The following is an 18,470-nucleotide window of genomic DNA, read 5'->3' on the forward strand; positions in this document are numbered from 1 at the left end:
GTTATTATGTCTTCGAGTTCCAATGCCTCCCTTATTGCTCCCTCATCAGACCCTGAATACCATTCTTGGTCAAAATACTCCCTAAGATGATTCTAACAAGCCCAAAGATGGCGGAGTCTCGTTGTTCTGCCTTGGCGTTTCAGCGCCTAGCTTCCAGCGCCATTAGATCAGCGATGGTGGGTACTAAATTATTATAATTGTCATAAGATCTACGCATAAATGCCCATTCTCGTATCAATACTTTTGGAAAATCAATTAATAGGATGAAAATGAAGTTCAAAAGTTTCGTTACATTCATAGATATACATACTTAGTTACAGGTGTACTTAATATAAACACAACGTGTTAAAAATAGAAATGTTACGCGAATTAAAAGCACGAGGCAATCTAACGGAATAAAAAGCCCGATAGGTAGGTATATTCAGACCTCAGTTTATTAATTGAAATTATTAAATTTTTAATGTAGCAGAGAAAGCGCTTCAAAATGGATGGACACATTTCACTGGTGAGTATTCGGCTATAGAAGTAAATACACAGGGGGTAAATATACAGATGAAAGATTAGGTGCAGGAGGCGGGTCTATATTGCAATCCATAATATCTTTTGTCCTAATTTCAAAATCCATAACAACTTTTGTCATAATGATCTTTTGCCATAATAACGTTTGCCATAATGTAAAGGCCATAATATTTTTTTGTCCTAATATCGAACATCTTAATGCTTATTTGCACTAATTTCAAAATCCATAGCAACTTTTGTCATAATGATCTTTTGCCATAATAAAGTTTGCCATAATGTAAATGCCATAATATTTGTTTTCCTAATATTGAGTCGCAATTCTAACCTAACTTACTTTTCTAGCTGCGGTTCGTTTTTGTTGGGGTCACAGTTCTAACCTAACCTAACCTACTTTTCAGGCTGCGGTTCATATCTGTAGGGGTCGCAGTTTTAACCTAACCTACTTTTCTGGCTGCGGTTCGTTTCTGTGGGAGTAGCAGTTCTAACCTAACCTAACTTACTTTTCTGGTGCCGGTTCGTCACTGTTAGGGTCTCAGTTCTAACCTAATCTACTTTTCTGGCTCGCATGGCAAACAACAAGTGCTCTGTTATGGCATTTAATATTATGGATTTTAGTATTATTACTCGTAAGTTTTATGACTTACTATATTAGTACGAAACAAATTAGGGATTTAGAGTATTAGGACTTGTGATATTATGGCTTATGATTATTAGTACATAAGATCGGTATGGCAAATGATCATTATGGCAAAAGTATGATATGTCAAAAGTGTTATGGCATTTGAGTTTAGGACAAACGATATGATGGATTACGAAGGAGAACCGCAGGAGGCAATACAATGGAGTAGACAAAGTTTGAACCCAAAATTTCTTGGTCAAATGCTTACTTTATTTGTTCACACTTCACCTTTTCTTGTTCCGTGTATTAAAAAATAAATATACACATTTGATTCAGACCCCAATCAAGTGGACCTCTAGAAATTCCTATGTCATTATTTGGGACATCTGTATATGATAATGGTTCTTGTGCACACAATATAACTTACGACTATCCAAAATACTAAAATTATTTTTGCTCAGTACGCCTTTTCGTTTCTGATTATAGTTTATACCCTCCGAACTCTAAAGCATATTGAAATTGGGGCACCAAAACAATTATCCGTCTTTTCGGTTGAAGAAGCCGGGATGTCTTAACCGGCGAAATGCGACCCGGGTCAATTCCAATTAAACTGTCAATACGGGTAAAAGAATCAATCCTACGGCAGACAGATTAATGGCCGTGTTAGACAAGATGGAATCTGATTAAATAAATCCCACCAAAAACATTCCATGTAAATTTGGTGGCCAAAACTCACAAACATCACGCCTGTATTCCCATATGGGGTTGGCAGAGCACACGAAACGTTACCGCTTCGGAGCCACTTTTAGCAATTTTAGGTTTTAAGTTTGACTAAAACGGTACAATAGTGACAGGTTGCTAGTCTGTCGCCTACGGTATACCTTAACCTATATCCTCTGTCGCCTCTTCCGACATTCACGGAAGAAATGGAGAGGTGTAATTCTAACCCGACACCACAGGGGGGAAAAAAAGTTATTAGTCCCAGGTAAAGGAGCCCTGACTTTACTAACCCTACGCCTGGGGTTAAGAAGTATGCTTGGCCGTTTCATAGATCTTTGCATATCATAAATTTAATTTCGGTTCTTGGAGCTGATCTGATCATAGAGCTGGTAGGAACTCTGTAATAAAACTAAAACTTAACTATAAACTAACTACCTAACTACTTAACTTAAAAACTTAATACCTACTAAATTAAATCTCAAAAAGGCCCCCGTGGCATGGTGCCCAAGACTGCTGGAGCTGAAGAAGCTGGCAGCATTCCCTCGTTGAATGGCGATGGCGATTCGTTGAGAGAGATAGCTGCCAGCCTTTGGTCTCCAGTAGTGTCGACCAGGCGCTTTTGCACTTCTTTAATTAAATTTTATGCGCCGGGACCCCCAGGACCCAGGGTCTCAAATCCGACAGCAACGAAATTATATGCTGAACCGAGACCCTGGTATTTTAATATTTTCCTGCCCTGGGCCGCTTCAGCCGCTGCGCCAGCTTTTTTAGTTGTACCCTGGAGATGTGAAGAGGCTAGGGTATCGACGCAGGTTGCGTCCCAAACTAAAACCCGACCCATCCTCCAGGGAATAAGACATACCGTCCGGCCTTTTGCCATCATCTCGCGCAATGCCATTGGGTTCTTAAATTGACGGCACGTTTATGGTGGCAAGAGACCGGCGGATAATATCATTAAGCGCAGTTCTTTAATTTTCCACCGAAAATATTTTTCCCAAGTGTTCGCAGCTGTTTCATTTGGACGAACGACTTTAAACAAACTCACACTCCCAAACACAAACACACACACACACACTCACATATTTAGCTGTTTTGATATTTTTGCAGGTGGCTTGTGCAAGGTCCGCCTGGATTGCTACCACCATCTTGCTCGCTAATCCTGCCGTGAAGTAGCAGTGCTTGCACTGCTGTGTTTCGGCGTGGAGAGTAAGACAGCCGGTGAAATCACTGGCACTTGAGGTATCCCATCTTAGGCCTCTAGGTTGGCAACGCATCTGCAATGCCCCTGGTGTTGCAGGTGTCTATGGACGGTGGTAATCTCTTACCTAAACGTCAAATGGACCTCACGATACTAACGCGCGGTGGTGATCTCTTACCATCAGGAGACCCACTTGCTCGATTGCCATCCAGTCGAATAAAAAAAAAAATGTGTAGAGGTAGCACATTTGGGGCAAGCGTTGCATACGCTAAGCTTCCTAATACGGCATTTGTGGGCCTTGGCGGGATTTGTGATGAAAATAGGGAATTCGCATTAAAAAAAAGAGATAAATAGGTATTTACATGACTCTCCAATTTCTGAACAGTTGTAAGAGACGCGCTGCACAGGAACCAGTAATGACCACGAACCGAAAGGCGAAGCGTTGGCAGGCCTCCCACCAGGTGGACTGACGACATCTTGAGAGTTGCGGGAAACCGTGTTATGCAAGTGGCGAGCAGTCTGTCAATCATTCCCTGTTTTCCTACCCTTAGGGTAGGGGTGTTTTTTCTAAATTTATATGGAACTACCCATGAGGTAAACGCTTTTCAATAAAAAAAGAATTGTCAATATCGGACTACTCTGTAAAAAGTTATGCGTGGTCATATATGTCGGCGGCCGATCTTAAAATCCGCAAGATCACAAACTTCCTAGGAATACCGTGAAATGGCGCCATTTCATGATATGCCTAAAAGTTGGCCAGGCATATCACGATGTGCCTGAAAAACAATACGGCAGATTGATTAGAGCAACGCATTCGTCGATATTCCTAGCTCTATATCGGGCACATAGTGATATGAAGAAAAAAATAAAAATGGCGGCATTTCATGATATGTAAACGTCACTAGGCAAATCGTTAAACGGTGAGTTTTAAACGATATGGCGGATGTCCCTTAGCCAATTCATAAAATGGCGCCATTTCACGATATGCCTAGGAATTTCGTGATTTGGTGGATTTTACGATCGGCCGCCGACATATATAAAAAAAAATATATATATATATATACGGGTCGACTTGAGAACCTCCTCCGTTTTTTTCGTCGGTCAATAGCTGTTTTCAAATCCAAGCTCCACTTACCTACCCTAAACAAAAATTCCAAATTCGTTGTATTCTCAGCAAAGCGAATAATTTACGGTATTAGTTCAAAGGTACATTAGCCTCCTTTTCGTAATTGAGTAATAAGACATCTAATAAACTTAGTTAGGCCGTGATTCGGATGGCGATCGGAAAGAATATTATGCAAACGGCGCCAGATGCTCGATCAATAAACCCTCGCTTTTCTAAAAATATTTACGCAAATATAGAAATGCTGGAATAGATGCCAATGTCGAACACCGGAAGTTTGAGCAATAGGTTTTACCCGATTGCCTGAAAGAGTAGAAAGTCCTCGGGTCCATATCGGCTTGCATGTTTATTGGAAGTCCGAATGTAATGTTTGTCTGAAAGATCGTTTGTCATACATAACTCTTTTTTCTCTGAATGCAATGATTGTTCAGAATTGTTATAAAACAAACCTAACCTAACCTATAGTTTGCCGTAGGTGACCGTTTAAAAATTTCAGAAGACTGTGAGTTTTCAGTGGGAAAAAAAATATGACACTATGATTAGGACAAAAATTACTGACTAGCGAAGAGTATGTGAACTTTGGCGCTCCCTTCGTCCTCGCTGTAGGCTGTTGATTCATTCGTCAACGCTGTCGGATTGATATATGGTAAAAAGAGAATAATATTTCCTCTATCACCGTAACTTTATTTGAATTCGCTCATATTCTACACACATTAAAAAGTTATGGGACAATTATCCCTAACAAATTCGATGTTTTGACTAAGTCGGTCAGCATGAGAAAGTCTGAAACTATATCTTATTTTCTGTGGCAATAAATGATTTTACTATTTATTATTTATTTATAAATAAATAACACATACGAGGATCTGTTCTTAGGAACCATGTCATCGATTTTAATAAAAAATTGCATTCATACATTAAAAAAACACATTTGTACTCAGTTCGGGAATCGAATGGCGCCATTTCATGATATGCCTAGGAATTTCGTGATCTGGCGGATTTTACGATCGGCCGCCGACATGTATAAGACATCAAAGTGATGAATGAAGTGAGTGTGAGGTCGATTCACAAGAGCGGGCACGAATGGATTGAACGAAGTAATGTCACTAAGATATTTTTGTAGGAAAGTGCTGATGTATGTCAATTTCACATTTGTGTGAAGTGTATTCAAATAAGTAACACGTAGATATTTTCATTTTCTCATTCAAACCATTCGTGCCAGCTTCTTGTGAATCGACCTGTACGCTATTGCCGTGGTGGCTTATACTTGGTTTGGATAGGTATTACATTTCTGTATTGAAATACACTAGTCTAGTTTGTTTTAGGGGAGAGGCGGGTAACCCCGGACGGCGGGTAGCCCCGGTCATTGTCGATTCTAGGCAATCACGCACACATAGATAAATAGTGCACACGTAAATATGTTGAGCAGCGGCGCTGCAAACAGTGTGCAGTATCTATGTGTGCGTGATTACCTAGAATCGACAGTGACCGGAACTACCCGCCGTCCGGGGCTACCCGACTCTCCCAATAATAAATAAGTAAAATTTTAAAATCCTTGAATGTACCAAATCTGGCATCTGAAGTTTGTTTCATCATCATCATCATCCCAGCCTATATACGTCCCACTGCTGGGCACAGGCCTCTCAGAACAAGAGGGCTTGGGCCGTAGTTCCCACGCGGGCCCAGTGCGGATTGGGAACTTCACACGCACCATTGAATTGCATCGCAGTTTTGTGCAGGTTTCCTCACGATGTTTTTCCTTCACCGCAAAGCTCGTGGTAAATTTCAAATGTAATTCCGCACATGAATTTCGAAAAACTCAGTGGTGCGAGCCGGGGTTTGAACCTACGACCCTCTGCTTGAGAGGCGACAGGTCAAAAACCACGGGATCCCATGCGCCAATGACCTTCGATCTGAATTCCTTAGTTTTGTAATGTTTTTTGTAGCTTATTATATTAACAACAACGGCTTTAAGCAATATAGTATCCCATATTTACTTCAGTTCATTGTTTTCGAGATATTTAGCATCAAAGTTGAACAATTTTAGTCCAAAAAACTGGTTTTCTGAGTATAACTTTTGTGTTAATTAGTTTGAAATGAAAACCCTCGATCAGTTTTTAGAGACGTCAAAGACAAGCCCAAATATGTAGATTTCGTATATGTTAGATCTTTTACGTCAATAGAGATACGAAATAAGTGTTTTTACAGACAATGTTAAAAAAATCATACAAAATTAAGTATTCATTTTTTTTTCAAAATCCGGTAGACAAAAATGGAGATAAAAGATTAGAGAACCGATAGCCGTTTGACTTATAATTCTATCTGTAGTGCAAAAGTAGGAGATACGATTCAAAACTTGTCAAAAATCGATGAAAACCTCGAGTAGCCTCTTAAATACGTACCTATCCAAACCAAGTATAGTGGAAGCCATAGTGTCCTAGTAGTTGACCTATGGCCTCTCAAGTAGTTTTTTAGTAGTTGTAATTTTGCGCATTAACGGTGACGATTACCACGCTCACAATAAACATGCCATTGTTTGTAAGTCCGTCTTCTTCATAACCATGGCACGGGCCAGCAAAAAACCTAATTTTCGCAAAAAACTCCAGTATTAAATATAATGACCCGGATAACTCACGTCTTAAATCGAGTTTAGCTCGACATGCTTCGGTCTAATCCGTAGCCCTTCGTCTTCGGAGCAACGCGACTCAGCGGCTGCTGCAACACGCGCACTCAAAAAGCATGTCGAGCTAAACTCGATTTAAGACGTGAGTTATCCGGGTCATTATATTTAATATGAGTGAGTCTCACGGTAGTTTCATGTTCAAAACTCCAGTAGCTTAAATTTTCTTTTCTTTTTAGTAATATCTGTCTGATTTTTTATAATCCAAACAAAAACGTTTCCACGAGTTCAGTTTCATTGTTCAGTCCCTTCCTAAATTACCTTATTCATTTAACGGCAACACCCTGTACCAGATGGGAATTTATTTGATTTTTCTAAGCGAGCCTCCCTAATCGCGGGCCGATCCCACGAGACTAAATTGTACGAAAGAAAAGTTTGTATAGGAGAATAAATAATGCGTCTTATAAAAACTAAAAAAATTAATTTGAAAACACTCCCGTGACTGAAAATCGTGTTGATGCGTTGTTGATGTAAGTTTGGAGTAAAATGGTTATAAAACAGAGGGTCTATTGCGTAACGTTTCTGACACTGATCACAATCAAATGACAGTTTTTGTATGCAAAAGATATGACCGGTGGTAGATTTTTTTTTGACATTCATAAGTGCTTGTTGTAGCCTAAATTGAATAAAGATATTTTGACTTTGACTTTGACTTTGATATGTATGAGTGTCAGAAACGTTAGACAGTAGGGGCCTAAGGGTTTCAGAAAGATTTACTGAGGATTCGATTTGTAGCATTCGAACATGGCGGATGTAGACGATATCTAATTTTGGTATTTCTGCTTCTTTGGCTAGTTGAAGTATAATTTTGATAGTGTTTTATGCGGCGATTAACCTTAACAGTGAACAGTGATCACAAAATTCTATATTGCTCTCGTGTCTGACATTTTTTAATGCGCAAGTGGTCTCCGCGTGGTTTCTGGAATTTTGCTATCAAGTGGCAAAAACTACAATCACCGTACAACGTGAAGAAGAAGAATATATTTATCTTTAATTTAACTGACATTGGCCCAGCCTTAAGGCCGCCATTAAGAGGAATAAATAAATAAAATAAAATAAGATTTACTGATATTACTTTTTTTTACTTTTACTTTTTGTTTATGGCTGATATGATGATGATGATGATGTACATCTGTATTATCTTCAGCCGGAAGATGTCCATTGTTGAACCAAGGCCACAATGCCAACACAACTGGCCACTTGCATCCTTCGGTTGCCCGCAACTTTCACGATGGCGTCAGTCCACTCAGTAGGAGGCTTGTCAACGGGATCTGGCCCGCCCATTGCCACTTCAACTTGCATACTTATTCCATAGGTAACCATAGATAAACAAGGCAAGTTAGATGAAATGCGTTAAATTTGGTTTTAATTTCGGTTTGGGGCTGGTTTGAATGTTTGCATCACATTTGCTATTTCTTTAGCGGCAACCAAAATGAATCTTTGATGTCTAATTTATACTACAGAATTATGTATGTACTACTTCTAGATGTCTGTGACTTCTAGGCTTGTATGTAGATGCATGTATGTAAACTCTTTATTGAAAAAAATAAGCTACAGACACAATTGACAAACATTGACGACCGGATGGCCAAGTGGTTAGAAAACCTGACTACGAAGCTTAAGGTCCTGGGTTCGAATCCCGGCCGGGGCAGATATTTGTATGAATAATGAATGTTTGTTCTCGGGTCTTGGATGTTTAATATGTATTTAAGTATGTATTTATCTTTATAAGTATGTTTATCCGTTGCCTAGTGTCCATAGTACAAGCTTTGCTTAGTTTGGGACTAGGTCAATTGGTGTCAAGTGTCCCATGATATTTATTTATTTATTTATTGAGATATATGTACAAAGGCAAACTTATCTCATTAACGGATCTCTACCAGTCAAACTTACCTAGACAACCTAGGGGTACTTCTACACTTGTCAAATTGTTTCAAAACAAGGTAGATGCAGGCATTATACTTACTTTACAAAATCAAGAAGCCAGATGGCACTATGGCTCGTTTTTCCTAACCTTTAAAAAAAAACGTTTTCCGTCAGCGATTTTGCGAACGCGTCGAAGGTATGATGCCCAGCTATCAGTAAAGCCGATTACTCAGGTTATTTATGGTCTGCCTGACCCCTCTCTTACCTTATTTATCTGGTAGACCTATCAATATTATTTATAGCACTATAAATAAAATCTGTAGGTACAAGCTTCGATTGAGTGATAGTATTAGCCGTGGTAGGAGTCCATACTAATATTGTAAATGCGAAAGTGTGTATGTTTGTCCGTCTTTCACGTGGAAATGGAGCAACGGATCGACGCGATTTTTGGCATAAAGATATTTTATGGGCCAGAGAGTGACATAAGCTACTTTTTATCCCGGAAAAATGCACAGTTGTCGAGGAAACAACAGCGCGCGATATGGGAACTCCACGCGGGCTACGCCGCGGGCAAAAGCTAGTATTATAATAATTTCTTATAAAATACTAGCTGTTGCCCGCGACTCCGTCCGCGTGGAAGTCTGAAAAATATTTTACGTTCAATTCTGCGACCTCCCGAATATACACAAAAATTTTCATAATAACCCTCCTTCGGGCAGTTGGATAAAAACCGGTCAAACCGCTTCGAAGGAGTTTGGTCACAAACACTGGGACAGGGTAATTTTACATATTAGAGATTAACAAAGGTTTGGAACGCGTCCTGTGTGATGTTAGCGATATTTAAATCCATGACATAGGAAGCTTTATGCAGAACATCATTCAGATATAATACAGAATAGTTTTTTATCGAATTTTATCCGAAAAATTCGTACTTATCGTATGTTGTTTATTGTGTCGTAGTGTCCATGGTGATTTCTAACGATCAGGAGACCCACTTACTCCTTTTCCATCCAGTCAAAAAAAAACTACCTACTCTCTCAATTAGCTCCAATACGAGTACCTACCCCTCGTACAGCCGACAATTTTTTATTTTGACACTAAAATAATAACCATAGGTATTATTGGATATGAAAATGTCACTCATTTAATACATGAATATAATCGATTGACACTTCGGGTGGCGTCGTTTTTATTAGGGTTCCGTAGCCAAAATGGCAAAAACGGAACCCTTATAATTTCGCCATGTCTGTCTGTCTGTCAGTCCATCCGCGGTTTTTCTCAGGGACTATGAATACTAGAAAGCTGTAACTTTGCACGAATATGTAAACTATTCCGACAAAATGGTACAGCGTGCATAAATATCTGATACGACTCTATTTCTAGGGCCGGAAGGTCGTGTCACATATTTTTGCACGCTGTAGCAGATATTAATGCTGGTGACTGTACAATAAAAAACAAAAAATAAAATTTTTTTGAGTACCTCCCATAGACGTAAAGTGGGGGAGATTTTTTTTCTTATCCAACCTTAAAGTGTGGGGTATCGTTGGATAGGTCTTTTAAAACCTTTAGGGAGTTGCTAAACCGATTTTTCGATTCAGTGGTCTGTTTGCAAAATATTCAACTTGTAAGTGCAAATTTTCATTAAAACCAAGCGTCATCGTCCACCCCCCTCTAAAATCTAAACCGGTGCGTGGATTAATTTGAAAAAATTCGGGATGGTAGTAAGTATATCAAATTTTCAAGGAAAACTATAACGGCTAAGTTTGCTTCAGAATTATTAGTAGTTTAAGAGTAATATTCCGTACAAAATACGAAATCCTTAGAAAAATATTACTTATTTTTTTCGTAATGTCTACGGAACCCTATTTCGGGCATGTCCGACACGCTTTTAGCCGGTTTTATATCGAGATCCGGCTTTTTCCGATGGAAATACCTTATGCACTAATATAATAGTACCATTAGCCAAATATTTATGCGGTCCATCTTCAAGTTGATAATCGTTTGCATGCCTTAAAACAATAATGCCAACTGATGTCAACTTGAGAGTTCGACTTTAGCGACATTCATTTGAAAGGAACTTGTTTAAAAATTGATAGACCACTATTGGCTGATGGTACATAAGTGTCTCGCGGGCCCTAGTAGTTCAGGAGTAGTAAGGAAAAGGTTGTACCTAGTTAATTCTATACCTCCAGTGAATACAGCTCCCCACGTCTTCTGTTTTTTTATTCGACTGGATGGCAAACGAGCAAGTGGGTCACCTGATGGTAAGAGATCACCACCGCTCATAGATACCTGCAACACCAGGGGGATTGCAGATGCGTTGCCAACCTAGAGGCCTAAGATGGGATACCTCAAGTGCCAGTAATTTCACCGGCTGTCTTACTCTCCACGCCGAAACACAACGTCGAAGCACTGCTGCTGTGGAACGAGATCCTGAAAACAAGTACTTTCGAAGATAATACATATTCACTGTAGTCACAGCATTGTAGTGGGCTGCCGTAAAATAGCTTTAAATCAGTCAATTGTTTAAAACAATATATTCACTAGAAATGTCCAATTTTATTACTGTTTTGTGATGATGATATTACAAATTCATTAAAATATATCTGTAGAACCATAAACTAAGACATCTGTACAACATGCGCGCGGGCTCGAATACTTTCCCGCTCGCACAGTAACTACCTATCTCGCTCGGCGGCCCGATACACCCGAGCGCCTACGAAGGCTGCATTCGGAACTAATAAAAGGCGCTGCGCGGACGAGAGTGCATCATTCAGCTAGTGGTCTAGCTTGAGAGACGGCCTCTGCTATCCTCAAGTAAAACCAACAAGTGGTACGGGGTGAGACGGCCTCTGCTGTCCATTCCATAAACTCACAGTTGTATGTCTATACTTTAGCTAGGTTATTTAAGTAAAGTAAGCCCTAAACCTGTTTTGTAAGTTTTCCTGAATAAACCTTCTGAACTGTCTTCCTGGCGCTTCATTCACCCTACAATCTGGCGCCCAACGTAAATAACGTAAATTACTAGACGCCACCCTACAATCTGGCGCCAACGTAAATTACGTAAAAGACAAGACGTAAATCAAAAGAACTTAAGAAGATAGCAGAAGAAACACATCAGATGGCGATTCAATATACTCCTGAACAGTTTGAAGAGCTATTAAGTCGATTTCCCTTTCATTCGACAACAAACAAAACGGATGCCAGCAGTTACGCCATTGGAGCAGCTTTTAGTGCAGGGGAGGAGAGAAAGAACATCCTATTGAATATGCTAGTAGGCTACTTACACCAGCTGAACGCAATTACACAGTGACAGAAAGTGGATTTTCTGCTAAACTCGCACCCCGTGGAGATGGTCCATACGTAATCATAAATAAAATGGGAAGTTCAATCTACGAAATTGCTAATGTAAACGAACCTAAGAAACCCATTGGAAAATATCACACATCTGCTATAACTCGATTTACAAAACGAGATGATAAGAATCCAGAGCCTGTCCTATCTATTAGACGACGGGACGGCCGAAGAAACAGCAACTCGTTCCAGTTCCTGGTACTGGTACTCTTACGGGACGTCAACGAGTACCAGAGGGGGAGAATGTAGAACCATAAACTGAGACATCTGTACAACATGCGCGCGGCTCGAATACTTTCCCGCTCGCACAGTAACTACCTATCTCGCTCGGCGACCCGATACACCCGAGCGCCTACGAAGGCTGCATTCGGAACTAATAAAAGGCGCTGCGCGGACGAGAGTGCATCATTCAGCTAGTGGTCTAGCTTGAGAGACGGCCTCTGCTATCCTCAAGTAAACCAACAAGTGGGTACGGGGTGAGACGGCCTCTGCTGTCCATTCCATAAACTCACAGTTGTATGTCTATACTTTAGCTAGGTTATTTAAGTAAAGTAAGCCCTAAACCTGTTTTGTAAGTTTTCCTGAATAACCTTCTGAACTGTCTTCCTGGCGCTTCATTCACCTACATATCTGTATAAAAACTGTATGCAGCTATGCCAATATGTTACTCGCAATCTGCTTTAAATACGAGATAAGGCTTGTGTGCCACATCACATCACTCTCTTATAAGTACCAGATACTTTTGACAGATATTATGTAGTAAGTGGTAGTATTGTCATCTTTTTTTTCGGATAAACAGAGACGGCGTTGTAAATCTCGATCACAGAAAATACAAGAAAATTATAAGAGGGTAGTGAAAGAGGAAGAAAATCAAAATTTTGCTGCGAGTAGGAACAATCTACAATATTCATTACGCTATTTTATGACTTTGGCGTCATTTCACACACAAAAGGTGACACTTCGTAACAGTTCTTTACTTTTGTGCGTAAACCATTCTCGTAGTTGTTATTGACAGCCAACACTGCACCACAGTCACGGTGTATATCATTTTCATCGTTGTTGTTGTTAGGCCAGTTGTTGTAAAACTTGCTGTCGAAGTTTTGTCCTGAAACAAAATAGTGATTTAACTGCATTCTTAATCAAATTCAAAATTCAAATTCAAATGATTTATTCAGTAAATAGCCCGCAATGGGCACTTTTACACGTCATTTTTTTAAACTACCAGCGCTTTCGGAAAGACCATCATTGCCAAGAAGAATGCGCCGCAAGAAACTTGGCAGAAAGTCATTTTTTCATAAAAATATAATTACAAATAAATACTTAAAAACTGTATATACAATTAAAGAAAAAAAAATACAAAAAATAATAAAAGAAATACAGTGATGTATGGGGTCCCTTAGTTACAATACTAAACACTAACTATATCTAAACTATATCTACGTTCAGTGGAAGTGTAGAATGCTTCCACCGTCATAAATTTAAAATAATAATAACAATAATTTAGTTCTGAAATATACATTTCAGGTCAAGTAACCATTAAGCTTTTGGATTTCGAAGGCAAGTTCACGTCTGCCGCCCCAAAGTTAGCTCACACGCACTCATGTCATGCTCTGAAAGCAGAGCGGTACCGAGGGCATGGTATTGCTTCCGTTCCCATAAGCTCTATGGGATCGTCTTGGGAACTTCGACGTCGCGAGCCTGTGACTAGAATTTAAACTAAAAATATAAAAGTTTAAAATCCATAAGCTTAACAATATACAGCCTTAAACATAACAAGGGGATGTATAAAGTCCCTGAGTTAATAATAAAATTATTATACAGCAAGGGGATGTATAAAGTCCCTATGTTAATAATAAAATTCCTAATTTAAATAATTCAGAGATGTGATGTATCTACTCTCTATTCCAAATATTTATGTGAATCATGTCTGCGATGCGGTCTTTGTATTTCAGTTCGAATAACTAGATCAGGGTGGCATAAGCCCTAACAACTTGTGGGTTTTGAGTGTTTCACATATTTGGAACTATGTCATTTATCTACATCCCAGTACAGTGTACACTGTATCCCATCTACATGCCCTGTAAATTTAGTAAAAGTTTAAAGAATATTGTATAATCTTGTATCTAACGTATTTAGGTAAATCATACCATGTGTACGGAGCTACGAGTAAATCTGTCACAAAAACGATCATAATTTTTTTTTTGAGATCTTTTTGTATTTTTTATTTCAATTCCAAATTTTTACTTTTACGGTCATCCCGTAAAACCTAAATTGAAAATACAAACTGAAATATAGATGCACAGAAAAACCAGAAAAACCTGGGTTCGATTCCCAGCGCTGGTCTTATTTTTCTGGTTTTTCTGTGCATCTATATTTCAGTTTGTATTTACAAAAAAGATCGTTCCACCATCTTTGTCAGCCGTGTTACCAATAGCTACCTATTGTATATTATTTTTAAATTGGTTACCTTTTACGGTGTAGAAATCATTATCAGGAAACAGTCTCCGAAACCCAACAAAGTAGTCTTCAAAATTAGGCAACATTCGTTTAACGACTTCAGCTTCCGTCGAATCTACGATCACCGCTAGAACTCCTCCTTCTAAGAAACATGTTTTCATGGCACCATCCCATGTTTTCTTCCTCTGGTTAACTTTGTAGCATTTCTTAAGATCTTTCACGTAAGTATATCCTGCCAAACGATATTGTAAATAAGTAGTATCATCAAATTTGTGAATAACAAGTCAATCTGATACTGGAAGTGGGTCAAAAACTCGTGAGATTGGACCCATACTAACTAAATTGCTAGCAGGGCAAGTAAAATTAAAGATAAGAAAAGATTTTATCATCTCTGTATTATGCTGAGTGGGCCCCAATTTATACTGTTCGATGTTTTTCTCTCTCTCTCTCTCTCTCTCTCTCTCTCTCTCTCTCCCCCTCTCCCCATCCGTCTCTTTTTTCATGGGTGTGAAAACGTAGAAAACAGACTCCTGAGGACAGCTCAAATAACCACTACCAATAAAATACACCACATACAATGCAATACTTACCGCTATCGACGGTAGGACAAGCTTCGACTACAACTTTTTTTTTACAAACAAATGGTTTCACGGTATCCATCTCACAGCTGCCTATCTTATAGCTACCAGTATCTATATCCATTGTTACGCAAGTTTTTGTTCCTGGCATCTGTTCTTCAGATACAATAGGACTCGGAGTTGGTAATCCTGAAATCAAAAGTTTTATTCCGATTAAGCTAATTCTAGGTATGTATTTGGTTATTTACAAGTTATTTGGTTATTAAATTAGGCATTCCTTATTCAGTGTTAGTGCCAAATGAATGCAATTGTAGAATTGAAAATAAGTGCATTGTGTTTTGTTTCTTATTTCTTCTTTCATTTTTGAACGAGAAAGTTATGAAAAGACTCACAAATAAGGTAAATAATTAATAAAAATATACCATCAACTGTTATGAACTCGCCCAATCCAAACTCGTCGTGCATACCGACAATAATGTTCGTGACATTTGGTTTCTCTTTCATAGCCGCTACCAGGGCCTTTACAACCGTCCACTCATCTTTCATCTTCGGGTAGAACAAAGAGGACTCTTCATCGTCGCACGTCAAAAAGGCTAGTCCCCACGAAAGCCCATTCCCATCCCAATGGACTTTGTAGAAAGCATCGAACTGGTCTACATACGTATAGTCTTTTCTATAAAATGGATCATGACGAGAAGCCACGAGGGTAAATCCTGATAAAAAATTGGAAAAAAATGAAATAGTTTATTTTGTGTTACTATTTACATGGTAAAATTGGTAGGGGCTGACTCCAGCGAAGCAACTGGTCTATGGGGGAGGCCTATGTCCAATAGAGGTCGTTCTATGGCTGATATGATGATGAAGATGGTAAAATAATCTTAAAAACTTACAAGAGCTATCGAATGATTGGTCTACGAGTGACCTATGGGTCGAACTATTTTTGGGCTACCGTTGTTTTTTAGAATAATTTAATTATACAAAATGATAAATTTAGTGCTTAAAATGATTATCAAGACAATAAATGTTTAATTGTTAAACGTAATGTCTTCGTGAACCTTGATAGTTTTAGCTCCGCAGGTCACATAACGTGACTGATTAAACTTAAAATTTATCATCTTAGAAAAAAACACTTAACTCCGCCATATTATTATGTGAATTCATTTAATTCCATCCATCTTACTTTACAAACCAATCAACATCCTATCTAGTTTTATCTAAAAGCAGTCCACTTACCCAATACGAAGATAAACGTGTTCTCGAGCATGTTGCTTCTTACGAACTGACTATGGAAATATTCTTTAGCAATAAACATGTCCGTCTTTATATTAAACAGTACCTTTTGTCCTTATTTTATAATGTTATCATGACACAGGACAGTACTTCTTCTCAGGTCACTCACTCAGATGCCATATTAAGCTGTGTTTCCACCAGAGATGTGCAAGGATGTGTTGCGAGGAATGTGTTTTTCATGAACCAATAGAAATGCTTTATTTAGGTACCTATCCTCGCACAGCACATCTCTGGTGTAAATAGCTGAGCGAAGCGAGGCGAGGTAAATGAAGCGCATCTATTGATTCATGAAAAACACATTGCTCGCAACAGACCCTCGTACATCTCTTGTGGAAACGGAGCCTTAGAAATATAATTCATTTCCATCCTATCAGTAATTGCGGGTGGGTTTATACCCTACATGCTATAATATCCTAGCTAAAATGAACTAATATCAGAGTAATTTTGCGATTTATTAAGGATTTATCTTGAAGCAGTGAATAAGTTAAACATCTAAGTCACCGTAATCAAAAGATACAGTCACTATAAAAGGTACATGTAATTTGAACAAGTTATTTATTTTTAATGTAAATTAAAGATTATATTATATATATTTTTATACTAAAAATAACTTAACAATATTTATTATCTAATATTGATGCGAAATTAGAACAAATTGTTTTTAGGTTACAATTTATCGCAAAGTTTTTAGTCAGATGTTCCTATGGTATAGTTAAAATGAGCAAGTTGCTGAAAAATGAGTTCTACGACACCCCAGGTTGAGTAAAATAACCGATTTGGTTTTAAAATTGCATCACCAAAACGTTTTTGCAGTTTAAGAACTGCATTGCAAGACTTGCATCTTTTTACATGTAATGTTTTTGATGGCTTTTGTAAGTATTACTCTGTGGTATTACACTTAAAGTAGTGGCGCAGATGGCGCCATCTATAAGTTCTAAGCCTAACAAAAGCACTCGATCCCAATAATTTATCGAATAGAAATAAATGCCTCACCTACCTTGACGCTAACAAGTACTTAAATTACACGGTAGATGGCGTCGCCTATTTAAAAATAGTTGACAATTAGAAAAAGTTTTAACTTCACAGTCAATTAGTAGTTCTCGTAGTTACATTGTAAAGTCCAAAAGAAAGATGTGAACATACTCGTAATAGTGTGATTAACCGACCAGTCAGTAACTCTGGGAAGCTAGTGTCAAAAAATGTTGTGTTTGAGTTTAGTGTAGGAGTATGTAGCGACCTTTTCATTAAACAGACGAACTGTCATGACACGATGCATGAGTCCGGAGGTACCTATTCATAAATACAATATCTTAAACCCTCGTTTCGGACTTCGGTTCTCAGACTTAATATCAGCCTGAAAAAGGATCTGTGGTGTCTCTCCACTTCCCATAGGTCTCCAGTTCATATAATTAGGTACCTTAATTCAATAAATCCTTTCTCACATACGGCATTTGTCTTATTTCTTAACGATATTTTATTAATAGTATGTAGTAGGTATGTGTGTGTTTATTTATTTGTCTACCTAATTCATTTTAATATTACCTATATTTTAATTTCTCTTGTCTATGTGTATTCGCTATCTACTTTGCCGTGTTTATATTACTTTGTCTTTATAATCGTACTGGGTAATGGTTGCCTGGAAGATATCACTTTTTAGCAATAAGAGCGACTATCGTCAGCCATGCATTACTTATTTGTTTTTGTTAATTCACTGCTTTGTGGCGCGCAATGAAGAATATTCGTATTGTAAATCATGTTCCAGACAGTTTTAAACCAACGTCCCAACAGGGTTGACCTTGCTTTTTGCCATCCTTGTGCGAGTAGAATGCATTGTACCTAAACCAAATCATAACATCACGTTCAACGTCCTTGGCAGACGGGCGCGTGTCCAAGCACAACTCGCTATTCACTATAGTACTTTTCGGATAGGATGAGTACGGTGACACATGTCATTAAGCAATTAAAGGGTTGTGACAATGTAAATTCGAATCGATTTATTCCTATTCTCGATTAAATATGCTAAGGGTGTGTAATCGATTTTATTAGTTATAGTTTGTATTTTAACT

General features: G+C 38.4%; 1 protein-coding gene across 1 annotated transcript; it reads right to left on the reverse strand.

The window, feature by feature from the left end:
- Positions 1-12,711: 12,711 nt before the first annotated feature.
- LOC141429440 (C-type mannose receptor 2-like) lies at positions 12,712-16,450 on the reverse strand. The gene is made up of 5 exons (XM_074089746.1): positions 16,348-16,450; positions 15,537-15,827; positions 15,127-15,303; positions 14,547-14,768; positions 12,712-13,184 (listed from the first exon to the last, which is right to left on the reverse strand). The coding sequence occupies exons 1-5, from the start codon at positions 16,424-16,426 to the stop codon at positions 13,000-13,002; spliced, it is 954 nt and encodes a 317-aa protein (XP_073945847.1). The 5' UTR covers positions 16,427-16,450; the 3' UTR covers positions 12,712-12,999.
- Positions 16,451-18,470: the final 2,020 nt, after the last annotated feature.

This window comes from Choristoneura fumiferana, chromosome 7 (genome assembly GCF_025370935.1).
Source record: "Choristoneura fumiferana chromosome 7, NRCan_CFum_1, whole genome shotgun sequence".
Taxonomy (NCBI): domain Eukaryota; kingdom Metazoa; phylum Arthropoda; class Insecta; order Lepidoptera; family Tortricidae; genus Choristoneura; species Choristoneura fumiferana.